General features: G+C 43.2%; 1 protein-coding gene across 1 annotated transcript; it reads left to right on the forward strand.

The window, feature by feature from the left end:
• The first annotated feature begins 10,955 nt into the window (after positions 1 to 10,955).
• Positions 10,956 to 15,507, forward strand: SLC25A53 (solute carrier family 25 member 53). Its single transcript, XM_063431013.1, has 2 exons — positions 10,956 to 11,007; positions 14,526 to 15,507. The coding sequence occupies exon 2, from the start codon at positions 14,657 to 14,659 to the stop codon at positions 15,503 to 15,505; it is 849 nt and encodes a 282-aa protein (XP_063287083.1). The 5' UTR covers positions 10,956 to 11,007; positions 14,526 to 14,656; the 3' UTR covers positions 15,506 to 15,507.
• Positions 15,508 to 19,034: the final 3,527 nt, after the last annotated feature.

The raw sequence follows: 19,034 nt of genomic DNA on the forward strand, positions 1-19,034 counted from the left end.
ATTTTACAGTCTCTTTTTATTTATTGTTTGATAAAATAGCAATAAATATTTTACTAAATGTCTTTATTTTATTCGTGCAGTGATTTAAACAAGCAGATTTGCACTGCCACATCAGCTGGTGCAAACCGATTTTTAGACATATGATAACAGTAGGATGGCATCAAGAACATTGTACTTTTTTTTTTTTATAGAGAAAGTAAACACGATTAAATCGTAACCCTACATGTCCCAGCATTAACCCCTTAAGGACTGAGCCAAATGTACACGTTTTGATCAAAATAAAGAGTAAACAAAACCTGGAATTTGAGCTATATGTCTGTACAGGCGTAATTCGCCTCTTTCATAGTAAGTGCACCCACACTTATTATATATCATTTTATTCAGGGGAAACAGGGCTTGCATTTAACATCAAATATTTAGCTATGAAACATAATTTATTTTGAAAAAAATGGGAGAAAATAAGAAGTGTTGTTTTTTTAGTTCTGCATGACATTTTAGTTGTGAATGTCATAATACTGTTTGCTTTTACTGCAATAAAATACACATTTGTATTTGTATTACACGTGTCTCCCGTGTAACACAATACCCCTATGTACAGGTTTTATGGTGTTTTGGGTAGTTATGGTTGCTTCCTTTTTTTATTTATTTTTACTCTTTATCCAAGTAGCATTTGTTATTAATTCCATTAATTATAAACACACAGTGGGAGCTCACTATCTTTATATGGGTATGGAATCAAGGATATAATATTGCCACGCTCCAGGATCCCCCTTAAGATACATACATTAGTATTGACAATATGACACATTCATCATTGTGAGTGTATGTACTTATAAATGTATAAATACTTAGTATGATCAGATATTGATCTCTATGTGCCTATGACACACTTACCACATGAGTGTATGTCCATTTACATGTAAAGATTTTTTAAGATCAGACATTAACCATCCCTGGGGCCATACAGACACTTTCAGTACCTATGTAAGTTACATTAGGAGATCAGAAGGTGCTTGTGTACCCGTGGTTGCTAAGGCAATAATCAGTGATATTGATAGACACTGGTTGGTAATATGGATGATTACTTTGCCCACACCTCAAATACACTCGTGCGGACACTCCCTTCACTCTGTGGATCCTAATTCCAGCCAACCCAGATCCACTCTGGATCACGCAGGAAGAACAATGGACCACTGTAATTGTGATGGGTATGGGTTTGTGGGGTCACTGAGTACTCGTATTTCAAGCTCGGTAATCGTTTACTTTCCTGCTCTCATTAGGGGACATACAGATACTTCAGGTACGCATATCTGATATATGTAGGTTACATGAGGAGATCCGAATGTGCTGGAGTACCCAGGATTGCTAGGGTGATAATCAGTGCTATTGATAGACACTGATTGGTAATATGGATGACTACATTGCCCACACTTTAAGTACACTCATGTGCATACTTACTCCCCTTACTCTGCGGATCCTAATTCCAGCCGACCAAGATACACTCCGGATCACAAAGGAATAACAATGCAAAAACCTCACAATCACATGGCCCAGGAGGGCCGGATCAGATGCAGGGGGGGATCGCCAGTAAGTGGCCAGGACAGCGGAAATGTACTATGCCACCAGCCAGCGTTTAGAGCAGGGTCCTTATGGACTGCATAGCTAGCCCAATGGCCTTAAGGGGTTAAACAGTAAATACTGGTAGACGAGATGGATAGCATGTAGGTGTGAGGATTTCAGATGATAAGAACCACTGGGTCACAAAAGAGAAATGATTGGAGCCAAAATTTACAATTTGCTCCTTGCTTGGGGGTAATCATGCTAACTAACTAAGTTTAGGCTAACCCCTGTGAGGAAAGAAGACTGATACTTGTGTGAACATATGTAACCTGCTACTGACATGCTGTCAGCCATTTTGCTGTTTATTCATCATCTTAAAGTATAATCAAAAGACGAATATTTCTACAGATACATTTCTGGATGTCTGGACAGTTTTTTGGGATTGGAAAAGGAAAGGTTATTTTAAAAACGTGTCCTGTCAGATGTTGCCAGGGGGGGGAAAGGTGAAATGTGTGCTTAAGTTGTGAAAGAGGAAGTCAGGCTTATATGTGTTAACTCCTATCCTAGACAAGCGATATTTTAGGGAAGTAAGACGCATGACTGTGGTCAAGTCATCTGTTAGAAAGATCATGGGATGCTTAAACTTTTGAACCTTAACCCCTTAAGGACAGGTGACATGTCATGATTCCCTTTTATTCCAGAAGTTTGGTCCTTAAGGGGTTAAATTTGTCAGTTATGCTAGAATTTAGCCAATAGGAAATAAGACCATATTTGGAGTTCTGATTCAAGCTAAACGAAAGGCCGGTTCCGGGTCATATGTATAAAATATGAGGAATTGTAATATGATGTTAGATTGCTTCTTGCCAATCTCCATGAGATATCTCTGTGTATTGTAATGGTCAATTAAAACGCTTTTATTGAACCTGGTAATATTTCTTTTCTACTTCCACACTTGCAAGGGCAAAATTAAAACAAAAGGGCACAACACAAGACTAAATAACAGTAGCTTATGACCTATACGAAAGTATACAATGCTAGAGGATAATACTGGTCATGAGCCTGTAAGAATAACAAATAAGTCCATGAAAAAGAGTATGTCAACAGGAAACGTGCTATATACTACATGTTAGGTATACATGTCGCGGTTGCCCAGAACCATTCAGCCGATGCCCGCGTGTGGGAGACTATGTTCATAATAAGTCGAGAGTCCACCTCGCCGTGAAGGGCCCCCCCCCAGCTCCAAATGCGGATGCGGCTTTGCGTTGTGCCTCCATGTATCCAGCAGCAATCAATCACATGTACAGGACTCCCGGGCCACTTTGAAGCACGCGGTGGACCTCGCTGAGTGAAAACCCTCTGACCGCGAGGTGTGCACTTGCAGGGATGACTTCCCCTGGAGTGTCGGTCAGAGACATGATGGCTGGGTATAACAGGCTGTATATTGTGAGCTTTTCAGCCGTGGCCCCCGCCTCCCTCTCTTCACCCCACAGCTTCTGGGGGAATGCGTCAGCCACGGCAATCTCTTGAGTTGCGATGTCCTGTGACGGCCACTTGGATGAGGCTCTGCCATGTGGCACCAGCCTGCTGGTCAGGTCCGAGAATCTTTGTCATATTTGGGAGGAGAAGTGGTGAGTATGCAGGCACTCATCTTCGCCCAGAACTGGGCACACACCCTGTCGAAGGTTTGCAGAATCGGGTCATCAGATTTGGAGAGCTGTGGGTTGGGTTGTAGAGCATCAGGCTGTGGCGAGTCAGCCATCTTAAGCTGTAGGCCTCCACCTCTGAAATCGCTGTCGGTGAAAAATGAAAATGCTTCTCACAAAAGACCACAGGTAAGTGCTAGTGGGTACTGTGATAACGCCCACCAGTCCAGAGGCGGTGGGACAGGGCTCAAGAATGGGTGAGTATAGACCGGGGCTGAGGATAGGCCACCTTCCCCACCTCGAGTATTCTCTTTCATACTAAAAACAACATACTACAAAAACAATCTGTAAATTTGACTAGAGAACAACCTCAATTTGGGCACTCGACTCACAAAAACCTGTGCTCTATAATACATCACAACCATGTTAAATCTAAGGATGTGATATAATCATCTTTTTTTCTTTTTTATTATTATTATTATTCTTTTTGCAAATTTTACATGAAGCATCTTTATGTAGTAGTGGATTTCTTTGGAGACTCATACAAATGTGTATATCATTAAACGTGCAAAATTAAAAAAGAAATGGAAGGAAAAGTAGTAGTTGCTGTCTTGTATGATGTCCTGCAGTGTTAGTGGCAAACAGTCTATCCAGATTCCGATGGTCCAGGGACAGTGGGACCTGCACAACTGGTGACAGAGGGCGGTTAAGAAAGACATGAGTGTTTGGGAATAAACATGTAATACAGAAATGTCCTGTGCTTCAAGAATAAATTGTTGCATGCTGCGTGAATATGCGCAAAGTCTTATTTAACAGAGTGTCTCAAAAGGCTACTACAGGCAGGCGCTGCTGCCTGACACTACCTTCTATACCTATCTGTATGTATTGTTGGTTTTTCATTTCAGGGGTGTGTTTGTATGCATAATGGGTAATCTCCTATGTCCCTTTGTTTTAGCCAAATAACAAACCTTCTAACACCCTCCCTAACCCAACATTCCCCTTGAAATAATTAACACACCATGCTGGGAGATAAAGCTATTGCTGGCTGCATTTATTGAGTACACCAAGGCATCATGGCCAAAAACCATTCAAACAGAACGGCCGTAAAAAATAAATAGTAAACCATTTTAGCTAGGTTGGCGGCGCTGAGTGCTAGACTTCTCAGCCCACAAGAGGATGCAACTTAATCTAATCCTGCAGCGCAGCACCCGTTGCATCCGCCCAAGCAGGGGCATAAGGACAGCAAGGGTGAATCTTGGGCAGGGCCACCTAGAACGCATTCTGCAGGAGGAGACCCCAGCCGGGCCACTGCCCAATAGGGGGAAAAAGTCCAGCCTCTTTGCTCAGCTGCCTAAGTTGCCGCACCAATCCTGAAAGAATGTGAAGTGATATGGCAGACGGACAAACTCCGCCTGGTGCAGCACTAAGCTCAAAACTCTATTAAACTGAAAACGTGACAACGCTGCACAGTCTGCGTGGACTAGAAACTGGGCACAGATCAGGGGGCAAAAGCTAGAGAAGGAACTAACTTATTGTACTGGGCAAAGAGCGCTATTTTGCGAGGCAGGCATGGACACCCATGTACCTCGCCCTTCTTGGTCGGACTTGGAATGGGGAATAAAAAGCGGAACTGCCTGATGGGAAAGGGAGCAGCTTGGATCCCGTAACCCACCGCCTTGGATGATGGAGCTATCAGCTTTCCCACCCAGAGAGCACCATGAAAAGCCAGGACAAACGCTGCCCGAAAAAGCGAGACCTCAACGCAGAAGAACCAACTAACGGTAAAGCAAGCAGGAGCGATCTCAGACAAGCTGGGGCTATGGGTTCCCAAGTGTCCGGCGGACGAAACTCTTACCTACTCCAACCTTTGAGAACCTGCCTAACCATAAAAATCTGGAAGGATCTGGCTTATCTGCAAATCTCAAAAAGAAGGAGAGGGCAGCGAGCCTGGTCCCCACCATAGCTCTAGAAAGGCCACGGGAAAGCAACATAGCCAGCCAACTCAAAATCACCCATAGAGAAATTGACCCATTTGCCCCAGCAGCAGATTTACGACTTCCAAGTTTGAGGGGCCAGCAAGCTCTCACCAAGGGGAAAAGGAGCTGCCATTGTCCATCAGCTGCCGCTGATAGAAGAAGGGATCTAAAAGGATCCCACTAAAAACGTGACAAAGCATCTGCCAGCGTATTATTGACCCCGGGAACATGGCAAGCTATAAAGCGAATGTTGTTTTGCAGGCAACGGAGAGCTAGCAAATGGAGCATCCTAACCACCACGGGAGAAGAGGCCGACAACCGATTGATGGCATGAACCACCGACTGGTAGTCAGTCCAAAAAACAACTGACTGGTCGTGGAAGTGCGTGCACCACAACTCAACTACCACCGGTATGGGGAAAAATTGTAGTAGAGTAAGGTTTCTCGTAAGGCCCCTAGCACGCCACGTTGGCGGCCAGGGAGCGGCACTCCAAACCCCCTGAAAATAAGCCCCATAACCGCAAGAAACCGAAGCAGCCCTAAACGAATGGAGAGACTGGTTGGAGGAAGGACCCGACTGCCAGAAATGGACACCGTTAAAGTCCTGCAAAAAAACACCCCCAAATGCGAAGATCCTCCAACATGTCCTTAGACAAGGAGATCCTGCCGCGAAGGGCCATCTCCAGACGCCTATTGAAAACCCGACCCATGGGGATAACCCTGCAGGAAAAGTTGAGGAGGCCCAAAAGGGATTGCAGATCCCTCAGGGACAAAACCCACGCTGCCACAGCCGTACGAGCCAAAAGCAGCTTCCTATCAACCTTGTCCTGTGGTAGCCTTCACTGCATTAATGAGGTGTCTATCTCAATGCCAAAGAAGGAAAGCACTTGGGTAGGCCCTTCGGACTTGTCCTCTGCCAGAGAAACACCAAACTCAGCCAAGAGACTCCTCATGATCAAATAGGAGCAATGAAGTGAGCCGCTAGGACCCACAAGGACGAAATCGTCCAAGTAGTGTACTACCGATGTGCTGCCTGCAGCCGAGGCCACGGCCCAGTGCAAAATGGAACTGAAGGATTCAAAGAAAGCATACCACACCAAGCAGCCCATCGGTAAGCACTTATCCATGTAATAAGCCCCATCAAACTTAAAACCCATCCACTGAAATGAAGGGTGGAACAGGAGAAGGCGAAAAGCCGACTCAATGTCAAGCTTTGAAGCAAATAACATAAGTTCACAGGAGCCAGGATCTAAAGATCTGAAGTGTTTCAGGCAAATCAACAACTTCAATGCAAAGGCGATGAGGTGAGTTGGGTGTTACCTTTTTTAGGAACCTAATTAGTCCAGGCAGGTGAGGATGAGAAGGTGAGTTTCCAGAACTAGAGTCAAGGGAGGACAGTAGTGGTAAAACATAATCAGTGCAGGAACTTGGTTTTAAAGAAACAGAATGAACGGAACAAAAAGTCTTGCTTGTCAGGATAGGATCCTAACACGCTGCCACTCGTCAAATGATTCTAGGCGCTTTGGACGTTTTGTAAGCCTCCGAAGAGAGCTAAAAAAATGCTGACATATTTCAACTCCCAAATTTTTGCCTTCACCTTGTGCTTCAGGTGCGCAGAACAGGGGTATGAGTCCCCTTGAATGGCCAAGGGAAGAGATGGGGGAAGTCAGCGGTGCCGGGGTCGGAACAGATCCGCCCACCACGCCCGGATGATTCCCCCTACCCTGCGCTAGTAACAATTTCCTGAGCATGAAAAACATCAATTCCTGCCCTTTAGAGGACAAGCCTAACGCGCCTTCATCCTCTGACCCGGAGTCGTCAGATGAAAAAGATAAATCAAAACTGGCAAGTGTAGGAGGAAAAGACTCACCAAGTGGCACAGCCACCTGCAAACCCGTGTCCGGAGGAAAGCAAAACCCACCTGAGACGATGCAGACCCTCTGGATACAGTGTGAGTGGAGGGACGTTCTATGTTTCTCAGCTCCTCCTGTAAAACAGAAGATAAAATGGGAGCTCTTAGGGCCAAGGACATTGCAGCCGCTGGATCCACAGAAGTAGAGGCATGATAAAGAGAAGGATCAGCAGAGTATGTAGGGGTAACAGTGTTAAAAGTAGACTCGGCGGGAGCACTGCAGTGTTGTTAGTGGATAGCCCCAGATTGAAATAAAAAATTAGAGAAATATTTTTTGCTTCCCTGGTACTTTCAGTGATTTCAGTGACAGGGTTTAAAGAGACACGCTAGGTACCAAAACAACTTTGGCTTCATTAAGTGTTTTTGGTGTATAGACCATGCCGTTTTAATCATACTGCGCAATTCTCTGCCATTTTGTTCAGCAACACCTCCAATGGTCGTAACTCACACTCAGGACAAGGTTGATAGGAACTGAGAATTAAAAGTAAATTTAAAATTTAAGGACATAGTAGCCAAAAGGAAAACATAGCTGACTTTCCATTTTGGCTCTTTTGACCTTAGGTTTGAAATTCAGGGACAATTAGTGAAACAAGTCTGGATCCCAACTCAGGTACCAGTCTTTCCTGTTCCATCTGTACCAGCAGAGAGAGTGCTATCACCACACCATCATACATATTGATATGAAAATAACAGGAGACTGTGATATGACTATACCAGCATACATTGTTAAAATCATGCAGAAAATTAATTGTTTCCTTGTGCAATCACTGGAACGCAGATCTCAGTGGAAGTGTGCTGCGAATAATCAGTTGCTGTGAACACCTTTTGCCTTCTCTGCCAAGCGAAACCCTCGAAGCCAGCAATCACAGGGTTTCAACGATAGAAAGGAGGACTTAAAGGGACATTATAGTCACCCAGGCCACTTCAGCTCAATGAAGTGGTCTGGGTGCCAGGTCCCTCAGATTTTAACCCTTCAGATGCAAACATAGCAGTTTCATAGAAACTGCTATGTTTACATTGCAGGGTTAATCCAGCCTCTAGTGGCTGTCTTCCGGACAGCCACTAGAGGCGCAGCTGCGTCGTTGGAGGCATATTATGTCTCCATCACGCAGAGCGTCCATAGGAAAGCATTGAGACATGCTTTCCTATGGACACTTTGAATGCGCGCGCGGCACTTGCCGTGCATGCGCATTTGGCTCCACTGACGGACGGGGGAGCTGACGCCTGAGTGGGAGGAAAGGTCACCAGCACCGAGGGAGCCCTGCGCTGGATTAAGGTAAGTGGCTGAAGGGGTTTCAACTCCTTCAGCGCCACGGGAGGGGGACCCTGAGGGTGGGGGCACCCTCAGGGCACTATAGTGTCAGGAAAACCGCTTTGTTTTCCTGACACTATAGTGGCCCTTTAAACACAGGAAAATTATCAATTATTATTATTATTATTATGTTATTATTTATATGGCACCAACAAAAATGAGTTGTGTCTCCTGAAAGGCAATATTTTACTGCTTCTTTGTGAGTTTTTAAAAATTCTTATTTGTAAAAAAATTATAATTTCTGGTAGTAAAAACTATGGAAGTGTGATTCTATTTTACAGATCTGGTGGAACTTTGCAATATACACACACCAAATCATCTAGGATGTATTTGACCTGTTTGTTTGTTTGTTTGTTTGTTTGTTTGTTCGTTTGATAGCTCTAGAATATATTGCAAGTTTATAGTAATATTTACTGTGTCTTCATTGTATTAGTAATACAGTAATTGTAACATGTTGCTACATTTTGCCATTGCATCTACACATTAGTATATTCATAAGTATATTTTGATTTGGACAATATATGTGAATTTAATTTGTTTTATCTAAGCTCTGGATTCTTGTTTTGTTAACCTTTGTTGAGAATCTACATCTTTAGTAAATATACCCCCGTTGTTATGTGCATATTCTCCTTAACCCTTTAAAGGCACACTGTAGACACCCACTGCCCAAATACAAAATAAATAAAAATCACTATTTAGTATTTATACCCCAAATGAAAACTTGTATGCATTTAATTATGCATTTTCCATCGGTGGTATATCTAAAACTGTTTTCAAAACCTGCATTTCTCTTGTTTGCTGCCTTTATAAACCCTCCCCTTCTAACCCGCCCAGACTATCTGTAGCTGTCCAATCACAGACTTCCCAATGCAGCTCAATGAGAAGTCTTTGCACGGCAGGTGCTCTGAGCAATTGCTGCCTCTTGAGTTTATCTCCACTAAGCTATCAATGGCATATTTACAATTATCGCGGCTGAGCACAATTGCGTTCGGCCACTCTATTTAAAAGGATTTAAAGGGCTATGTGCAGCGCTCACTTTGAGCACTGTATATAGCTCATTTGTCAGTCTAGGGTGCCTAGCTGGCAGAGGGGACTTTTAGGAATCGAAAGATACCAGAGATTCCTCGGTACGAGCAGAGATTTAACCCCTGCTGGTTGCTTTACAGCATGATGGTTTACACTGTCAACAGGCATTAAAACCCTGCACTCTATTATTGCAGAGACTGTCATTAGATATCTCTTTACAGATGGTGATAAGGAAAGCTGTGTAAGTCTCAGGCAAAGGGCTGCATAATCAAAGTGATTTAAATGGCAGAGAATTGATCAATGCAGGGGCATGATCTATACACAAAACTGCTTCATTACGCTAAAATTGTTTTGTTCTGCCTATGGTATCCCTTTAAGTGTATGTACATGAATGTGTGTGTACGAGTGAGTGTGTATATGAGTGTTTTTGTATATATGCCCGTGTGTGTTTGTGAATGAGTCTGCTTGAATGTAAATTTGTGAGAATATGAATGTGTATTTAAATGAATGTGTGTGTATATGAACGTGAGTATGTGTGTGTAATTTCTATAAGAAACTGAGTTGGGTGGGTTCAGAGTGAGATACAAATAAAATATTCTACAGCTGGCGGGGGGGGGGGGGGGGGGATGCCAGAATTCAATTCAGCCTGGGGTGTCATGTAGCCTAGGTACACACGGGATAGGAAACAATAACTGGAAGGAGGAGAGCAAAGAGAGAGTGTAGTATAGGATTGGTCGGGAGATGATAGGGTGGTATTGCATGATAAGAATGAAGAGATCATTGTCAGATATGTTGGCAAACGGAGGCAGGGTGTTACAGTTGGCGGAGGAGATATGAGGTGCACCCTGGGTATTGAAGGATGCTCTAATGTTTTCTTTCGCTTGAAAAATTAGATGCAGTTTCTGTTCCTGTTGCTTCAGTAAGGAGAGAATGGTGAAGGAGGGAGAGAATGGGGGAGGGTGGAAGAAGATTGTTTAGAGTGCTGGGTTAGGGGAAAGAGTAGTAATATATTTTTTTCTACCGTCGATATCTCTAGTCTTTAAAAAACAATTGCAGAGTATTTTGAAAGTATGGTCTATATTTGTCATTTAGTGCTGCTAAGAAATTAAACAATGTTTCTATTAATCTTCAATCTTTGTAATGACACCCTGTCGGTGCTTGGACTGAAATGGATTTTAAAGTCATTTTCTAAACATTTAATATGAATTTTAAAATAAACTGCACACCATATGAAATAAAGGTTAACACTAGTTATAGGTGATTCTCAATGTTTTATTTATCGGTTTAATTGTCTGAGACGTCACGGTTCCATTTAAGCAGATTTTCTTCTTAATTATACAACCGTCTAATGCGTTTGAAAGGAAAAGAATGAGCATCCCTGCTAACACACTGCTACAGAATGTCACCAAGAGAACAAAAGGATTTAGACCATGTATAAGGAGGATGTATTGCTGAGATTCTCCTCCAATCAGAATGGGGTCAGAGGGAGTGTCTCCTGCAGTGACAGCTATAGCTGGGTAAAATAATGTTGATGAGAAACAGCGAGGATGGGAGATGGTGCTTATGCACTCCAGCAGAGGTGACGTCTTACTTTCATATATTTGGGGGTTAAAATTATGGAGTGGGTTGTGTGTTGAAATTTAAATCATGATAGAGGATACTTTGCATGGAACCACTAGAATCAAAATATAATAACTCACTTATCACATTCAAGAGTCAGTCACTATGAACTAAAAAGTGACGAATTACAGTATCCCTTCTATAATGTATTGAACAGCCATTTGCAATAGTAGCTGGAAACATACATAATGGCATTACATGATTTGTGGACAATCTGACATTTCTTGTGTGGTGTGCAGACACCTCGAGTAGAAAATGAAAGTGAAAGAGCAGGTCATTCGAAACATGTTTAATGATGTAAATATAGAAATTAAAGAAAAATATATAACAAAACCCCCTTCCTAAGCACGTACTGTGCATCAACAACATTTTATTAGTTACATTATTATAATTGTATTCTTCCTATACAACTCATTCTGTGATGCAACCTCCTAATTTTCAGCAGTGTCTTGTCAGCGACGGAGTAGACAGTGTGTTCTCTTTGTTGATAAAAGTGTTGATATTACTAGTTTGAGATTTGTAGGTTATAAAATAGTTTCGCCGTTTTAAGTTACACGTATTCTTTTGAGCACCTTTTCTAGGTGGGCTGCGTAAGTACTTTATAAATCTTGGTAGTTTGTTTTCAAGTTGGTGCACATATCTGGACATGGGAGGGGTTGATAAAATCCTTACAGCATAGAGAGGTAAGTACCAGGTTCAATTTTGCTATTCAATATTGAGTGAAAAAAGGTTATGTAGTATTGTAAAATATTACTACTAAAACACACGTCCAACGCCACAAGTTTTTTCTTATGAGAAGTTCAAGCCAGACATGACCATTTCATTGCACAAAGATGTAAACATTTGTTTATTAATTAAAAATGCTAATGTTAATCCCAAAATTGCAGAATAACTATTTGCTTTATTGACAACATTGTATGAATTCATATTATGAATAGGAAGGAGGAAACACTCTGTTTGGAACGTATCTTTGAACTCAAGGCTAACACCCATTTCCTCCAAAACCGAAACTTTCAGTACTGTCTCAGCATCAAGGGTATTGCAGCTTTGCAACAGTTGAAGATCAGCCTTTCGCTGCACGGCAACTCACCCGCTGTTGAAGAACTGCAACTTCTATGATCTTCAGTTTGCAGGGTTGGCTTTGGCAAAAAATGTTAATGAATAAGCCCTATAAAATTCATAAGCAAAAAATGAATTTTAGTGAAAAACACATATTAATATGACATTTTAATAAGCAAATGTTCACATTATAAAACAAATGTTAGTAAATCAGCCCATTAAATCTCACAATCAAAAAAACAATGTTAGTGAATAAGTCCTTTTAAATCAAAAGGCCACTACTCCACACTAATTCTTCTTGACCTCTCTGCTGTCTTTGACACCGTTGATCATGCTCTCCTTCTTCAAACTCTTCAATCACTTGGTCTTTTGTGACTCCGTCCTCTCTGGGTTTTCCTTTTATCTTTCCCAACGCTCATTCAATGTCTCCATTTCTAATGATACCTCCTCCCCTCGTCCTGTCTCGGTTGGAGTCCTCCATGGCTCTGTCCTTGATCCCCTTCTATTTTCTCTTTATATTGCCTCTCTTGGCAAATGTATTACCTCTTTTGGATTTAACTACCACCTGTACGCTGATGACACCCATATATATCTCTCCTACCCGGACCTATCCCCTGCCATTCTGCAGCGTGTCACCATTTGCCTTTCTTCCATCTCTGACTGGATGTCCTCCTGCTTTCTGAAACTCAATCTCTCTAAAACGGAGGTCCTTGTCTTTCCTCCTCCTAATACTGATCCTCCTCTTTCGGTCTCCCTTCAAATTAGTGGTATTCACATCAGTCCATCCTTGCAAGCGCTCTGTCTTGGCGTCATACTTGATTCTGCCCTCACCTTTGAGCCTCACATCCAGTATGTTGCCAAATCCTGTAGATTCCATCTTAAAAACATAGCCCACATATGCCCCTTTCTTACACAAGATGCTTCCAAGGAGCTTGTCCATGCTCTAGTAATTTCCTGCATGGATTTTTGTAATTCTCTCCAAATTGGTCTTCCCAAAAGCCATATTGCCCCACTACAGTCCATAATGAATGCTGCCGCCAGACTTATTTTCCTCTCTAGTCAGTCCTCTCACACCCTCTGTCAGTCCTTACATTGGATTCCTGTATCCTATAGGAGTCAATACAAATTGCTAACCCATATCTAAAAAGCACTGAACAATTCTAGCCCCTCATATCTCTTCACAGATCCATAGGTATGCCCCTTCTAGGTCTCTCCACTCTGCCCATGACCTTCTCCTGTCTGTTGCTCGCACCCGTACAGCCAACTTCTCACGGGCTATGGAATAGCCTGCCTACCGCCATCAGACTCTCCCTTAGTCCTCAATCGTTTAAAAAGTGCCTTAAAACCCATCTCTTTAGGAAAGCTTATGGCCTCCCAGAGTAATCTCTACCTTACATACCTGTCTCTTGCTCTCTCCTGAAGGGCAGCACTCTACACTCTCCACCAGCTCTGCTTCACTCCCACCTTATTTGAATGCCATTTCCTGTCCTAATGTGTTTTATACCCCACTTCTTATAGACTGTAAGCTCGTTTGAGCAGGGTCCTCTTCAACCTATCGTTCCTGTAAGTTTTCTTGTAATTGTCCTATTGATAGTTAAATCCCCCTCTCATAATATTGTAGTGCGCTACGGAATCTGTTGGCGCTGTATAAATGGCAATAATAATAAATTACATAGTCATGTGACGGCACTCAAAGGATTAATATGCCAATTTAAAAAACTAACTTCTGTAAATAAACTTTTTATTTGATAACGCTAACTTTGAATTGTTAGATTAAAAGGGGTGTATTCACTAAGGCTTCCGGTGGATTACAAAAGCTGTATTGCAGCATTGATAAGTCTTCCAAAGGCAGGCGCACTGTGCAAATGCCTGTCTTCGCGTTTAGCTCCACGCAACAAAACTACCAGAACAAAAAATCTGTTGGATTTGTTTTGTGTTTTAGAGTTCATTTATAAAAGTCCTAATTTGTATTGAAATGGGTGCTTTTCTATTATGAAACAAAGAGGACAAACTCTAAACGTATAAGTTGAAAGTGTTCATTTAAATTTAGGCTTTTCCTGATGGTCAAAAACTCCATTTAACCCCTTAAGGACACACGACATGTGTGACATGTCATGATTCCCTTTTATTCCAGAAGTTTGGTCCTTAAGGGGTTAATTAGAAACATAGAGCTGTGAATGGAGAGGCACTCAGCTAATGACAAAATAGCCACAAAAACCTCAAACAGCAGTGTTACGGGTCATAAAGATTAATATCCACATTTTACTTGAATACTGATAAACATATTGATAAATATTTTTACATCATTATTTTAGAGATTTTATTTGAAATATATTCCTACTAAAATTAAAAGGATAAATGTAGCATTGGAGAATAATGAAATACTAATCCCTTGACTTTTTTTTCTGCGTTTTGTAGGTGACAGAGCACTAACCAGAAGAATTTTTACCAGAAGACTTTTTTTATGATAACAATTTATGGATGACTAATGAAACACAACGTTAAAAGCACTAGTTTTGAAGGTGATAAACACCCAAAGAGATTTAGGAATGGAGGATGGAGATGCCCCGCGTTGGGTTTCTATGAATAACTATAGTTATTTTGTGGGGGCAGCATCTACCTTCCTGTCCACAGTTCTCACATTCCCCATCTACAAGACTATATTCCGTCAGCAGATTCACACCTTGAGCATTACGGCTGCCACTGGCCAATTAAGGAAAGAAGGGATCGCATTCCTGTATCGTGGATTGACACCACCACTTATGTCCAAGACCGTGCAAGGCACAATACTGTTTGGTACTCAGGGAAGTTTCCAAAGTCTACTTTCGGGTGGTGGTAAACCAAGAACTGTCCACTGCACCCTCTCTGGATGTCTTGCTGGTGTGCTAGAGGCCATCCTCCTTGTTCCATTTGAAAGGGTGCAGAACATTCTACAAGATGGACGTAATAATAAACGGTTTCCTTCTGCTTACTCCATTATGCAGGAGTTTCAATCCTACAGCAAGAAGCAATGTTTGTCCTGCGGCATCTATAGAGGCTTTAGCATCATTGTTGTTCGCAATGCTCTGGGCAACGCTCTCTATTTTTCTTGCAAGGATCCCTTGCGAGACTTATTGAGTGCAGAGGGGATTCCAAAATGGGCTCCTTCTTTATTTTCTGGAGCTCTAAATGGTGCCCTAATCTCACTGGTACTGTACCCATTGGGTGTGTTGGTATCAAACATGCAGGCAGCCGTGGGGAATAGACTGCCAAGTACAAGAGAGGTGGCACGTACACTGTGGGCACAGCGCGGGGGAAGAATAACACTGTTATACAGAGGAGCTTCCCTAATTGTTGTGCGCTCCTGTGTCACCTGGGGCGTAACAACTGCCATCCATGATGCTCTGAGCAATAAATAGAACAATCATTGAACAATCATTTGTTGATATATACATTTTTTTTTTTAATAATACAAACAGACATGGAATACAATAATTTTATATTAATGAGTATTTTATGCACGAATGCAGCTAGGAAATATGGGACAACATATTAGTTCAGGTTTAGGGCACATTCTGTAGCTGACAACCAGTTGAACCAACCCCAACTATAATAAAAAGTAAACCTCTTTTTTGTATAACTGTTTGGCAGATATACTTTTGCTGGAAGCAACATTGATAACAAAAATGTCTAATTTACACCTCTTCATCAGTCACAGCGTCAAGATTATATTCATATATATACTTAAATACATAATGTGACAAATACCTTAACAGAAAACGTACAGATCACTCCTATGGGTGAGAGAAGTGTCTGAAGAAGAGTTTAAAGTCACCAAAAATAAAACGTCTTACACTCTCCAGGGCAGTCCCAATTTGACCCATGCCTTCAGTAACAGATCCCCAAAAAGTGCAGCCCAAGCACATCATTAAAAGTTTGCCCTCCTGTCCTGATTCATTCCCTCCAATGTCGAGAAATATAAAAGGTCTCCTCGGCCGCTGGGCGGGATCAGTCTCGCCCACCGGCCGACGGAGACAGTATGAGGAGCGGCGCGGAGGAGGAGACAGCGATGAGGGACATAGTCGCTGCCTCAGGTAAGTGACTGAAGGGGTTTTCACCCCTTCAGTAACCGGGGATTGGGGGGTGGGAGGGAGAGGGTACCTCCAGTGCCAGGAAAACAGATTGGTTTCCTGGCACTGGAGATTCCCTTTAAGGATGGAGGCAATTGTACAAGTTCTGAACCAAAACAAATCATAGAATTTAAATTACATGTTTGTTCAACCATAATTTACCTCTTTAATATTAAGTGTACGTATTGTATATCATTTTGTTTAGAAGAAACAGGGATTTAATTTCACATAAAATATTTATATAAGAAACATAATTCGATAAGAATAAAAATCTAAAAAGGTGTGAAAAATTAAGAAATAATTGTGTTATTTTCTAGATTCTGCGTGATATATTAAGTGTGAATGTCAATACTGTTCGCTTTTACTGCAGTAAAACACACATATGTGTTGTGATGTCCCACGAGTAAAACAATGCCTCACACACATGAACACATTTTCACAGGACATATAATTCTGATATGAGTTAGTGCAATGAAGCTTTAGTATTTTGGTTTAACATTTTCTCACAAATATAACATTACCTTCATGTACCAGTTTTCCAGGTTTTTGTGGAAATTCACAAGGCCAACAGTGCGTTATTGTTAAAATGGAGAACTCGCTCATAGTGATCCCTCTTCATTGCCCCTGGCACAAGAGGGGTTTCCAGGATGGGGTGCTTGTGCCAGTAGAACCTAATGCTTGACCTTTTTCACAATACCCATTACTTACCCATTAGTGCCCCAATATTTTTTTTTTATTGCGACATCAGTGGGGTGCCACACAGGGCCGGACTGGCCCACCGGGATACCGGGAAATTTCCCGGTGGGCCGTCAGCACCTGGGGCCGGGCAGACATGTGGGTGTGCTGGCGGCCGCTGGAGGAACTTCATTGGCGGCCGCAGGGGAAGCTGTGCTGTGTCTGCTCTCCAGCGCGCTACTGAATGAGACCGGTGCCGGAATATGATGTCATATTCCGGCCCCGGTCTCATTCAGTAGCGCGTCAGTAGCGCGTGACACAGCACAGCTTCCCCTGCGGCCGCCAGAGAAGTTCCTCCAGCGGCCGCCAGCACAGTTTCTTCTGCGGCCGCCATCCCTGCGCTGGCGGATCCAGGGGGGGGTGGGCAAGTGCCCCCCCGAGAATCCGAAGTTCTCCCTCTCCCCTGTCGGCTAATGCAGGGCTGGCCTGTCCAAGTGCCAGCCCTGCAATGTGCCTTCATGGACCGGAGGGGAGATCAGAGATCTCCCTCTCCGGTCCGCAGGCACTGTTTGCTGGCCGCCGGCAGGGGAGGGAGAGAGAGAGGACCTGGGAGAGCTCAGTCTGCAGCTCCTCCAGGTCCTTCTCTCGCGAGCACGAAGCGTTGCCACGGCAACACTCCGGATCTCACGAGAGTGAACTCTAGCCCTGGAGACCGGGGCTAGAGTTCACTCTCACCACATGCACCACCAGGGATCGAGAAATGTTCCCCCTCCTCCCTAAACAAAGGTAAGAAGGGAGGGGGGACATTATTTATATTTAAAAAAAAACAACACATTTTATCAAATAAAAAAAAAAACCCCACATCCTTAACACAAATAAAGAAAAAAAGCCCCACATCCTTATCACACACATACCCTACAAACACACACATACACTGCCCCCACTCACACACATTGTCCCCCAACTACATAGACTGCCCCCATACACACACATTGCCCCACATACATACACTGCCCCCATACACACATACTACTGATCCCACACATATACACTTCCCCCATACACACACATTGCCCACATACACTGCCCCCAATACACACACACACCCTACACACACACACACACATTGGCCCCCCACACACATACACTGCTTCATACACACAAACTTCCCCCTATACACACAAACTTCCCCCCCATACACACATTGCCCCCCACTCACACTGCCACGCACACACACACACTGCCCCCCCTAACACACACTGCCGTCCTCACGTACACACTGCAACTTTCACACACACACACACACACACACACACACACACACACACACACACACACTGCTCACACAGTCCTTCTTACAAAACACACACACACTGCACCCCTGCTCCTATGCCCTACTACAGCCCCATTTCCAAGCAGACCTCAGGTAAGTTGTCAAACTGTTCTTAAACGGTTTGACTACTTACTCTGGGAGGGGGTACTGGCACCATAACCACTACACGGAGCTGTAGTGGGTATTGTGTCTGGATTATTTCTCTAAATAATCTGCAAGTGCCCCTCCCGAGGTCAGGCTCTGGATCCGCCACTGCATCCCTGCTCCTCCAGTGGCCGCCATCACACCCAGCTCTCTGCCCTGCATGACCCCCTGGCCGGTCACCCACAGGTAATATGTGTTATGCTGTCAGTGTGTGTGTGTGTCATGGTATGTGTCTGTCTGTGTCATGGTGTGTGTGTGTCATGGTATGTGTCTGTCTGTGTCATGGTGTGTGTGTGTCATGGTATGTGTCTGTGTCATGGTGGGTGGGTGTGTGTCTGTGTGTCATGATGTCACTAGGAGGTGTCACTTGGAAGCAATGTAAACACTGCCTTTTCTCTGAAAAGTCAGTGTTTACATTGAAAAGCCTGCAGGAACAGGCTATAGACACCAGAACCACTACATTAAGCTGTGTGTGTGTGTGTGCGCGCGCCTGCTAGTGAGCTTGCTTGCTTGCATGTGTGTGTGTGTCTGCTACTGAGTGAGCTTGTGTTTTTATGTCAATGAGCTTATGTATATCAGTGAGATTGTTTGTCTATGAGGCTGTGTATCAATGAACTTGTGTGTGTCAGTGACATTGTCTGTGTCTGCATGTGAGTATGCTTACTG

This window comes from Pelobates fuscus, chromosome 9 (genome assembly GCF_036172605.1).
Source record: "Pelobates fuscus isolate aPelFus1 chromosome 9, aPelFus1.pri, whole genome shotgun sequence".
In the NCBI taxonomy this organism is placed as follows: Eukaryota; Metazoa; Chordata; class Amphibia; order Anura; family Pelobatidae; genus Pelobates; species Pelobates fuscus.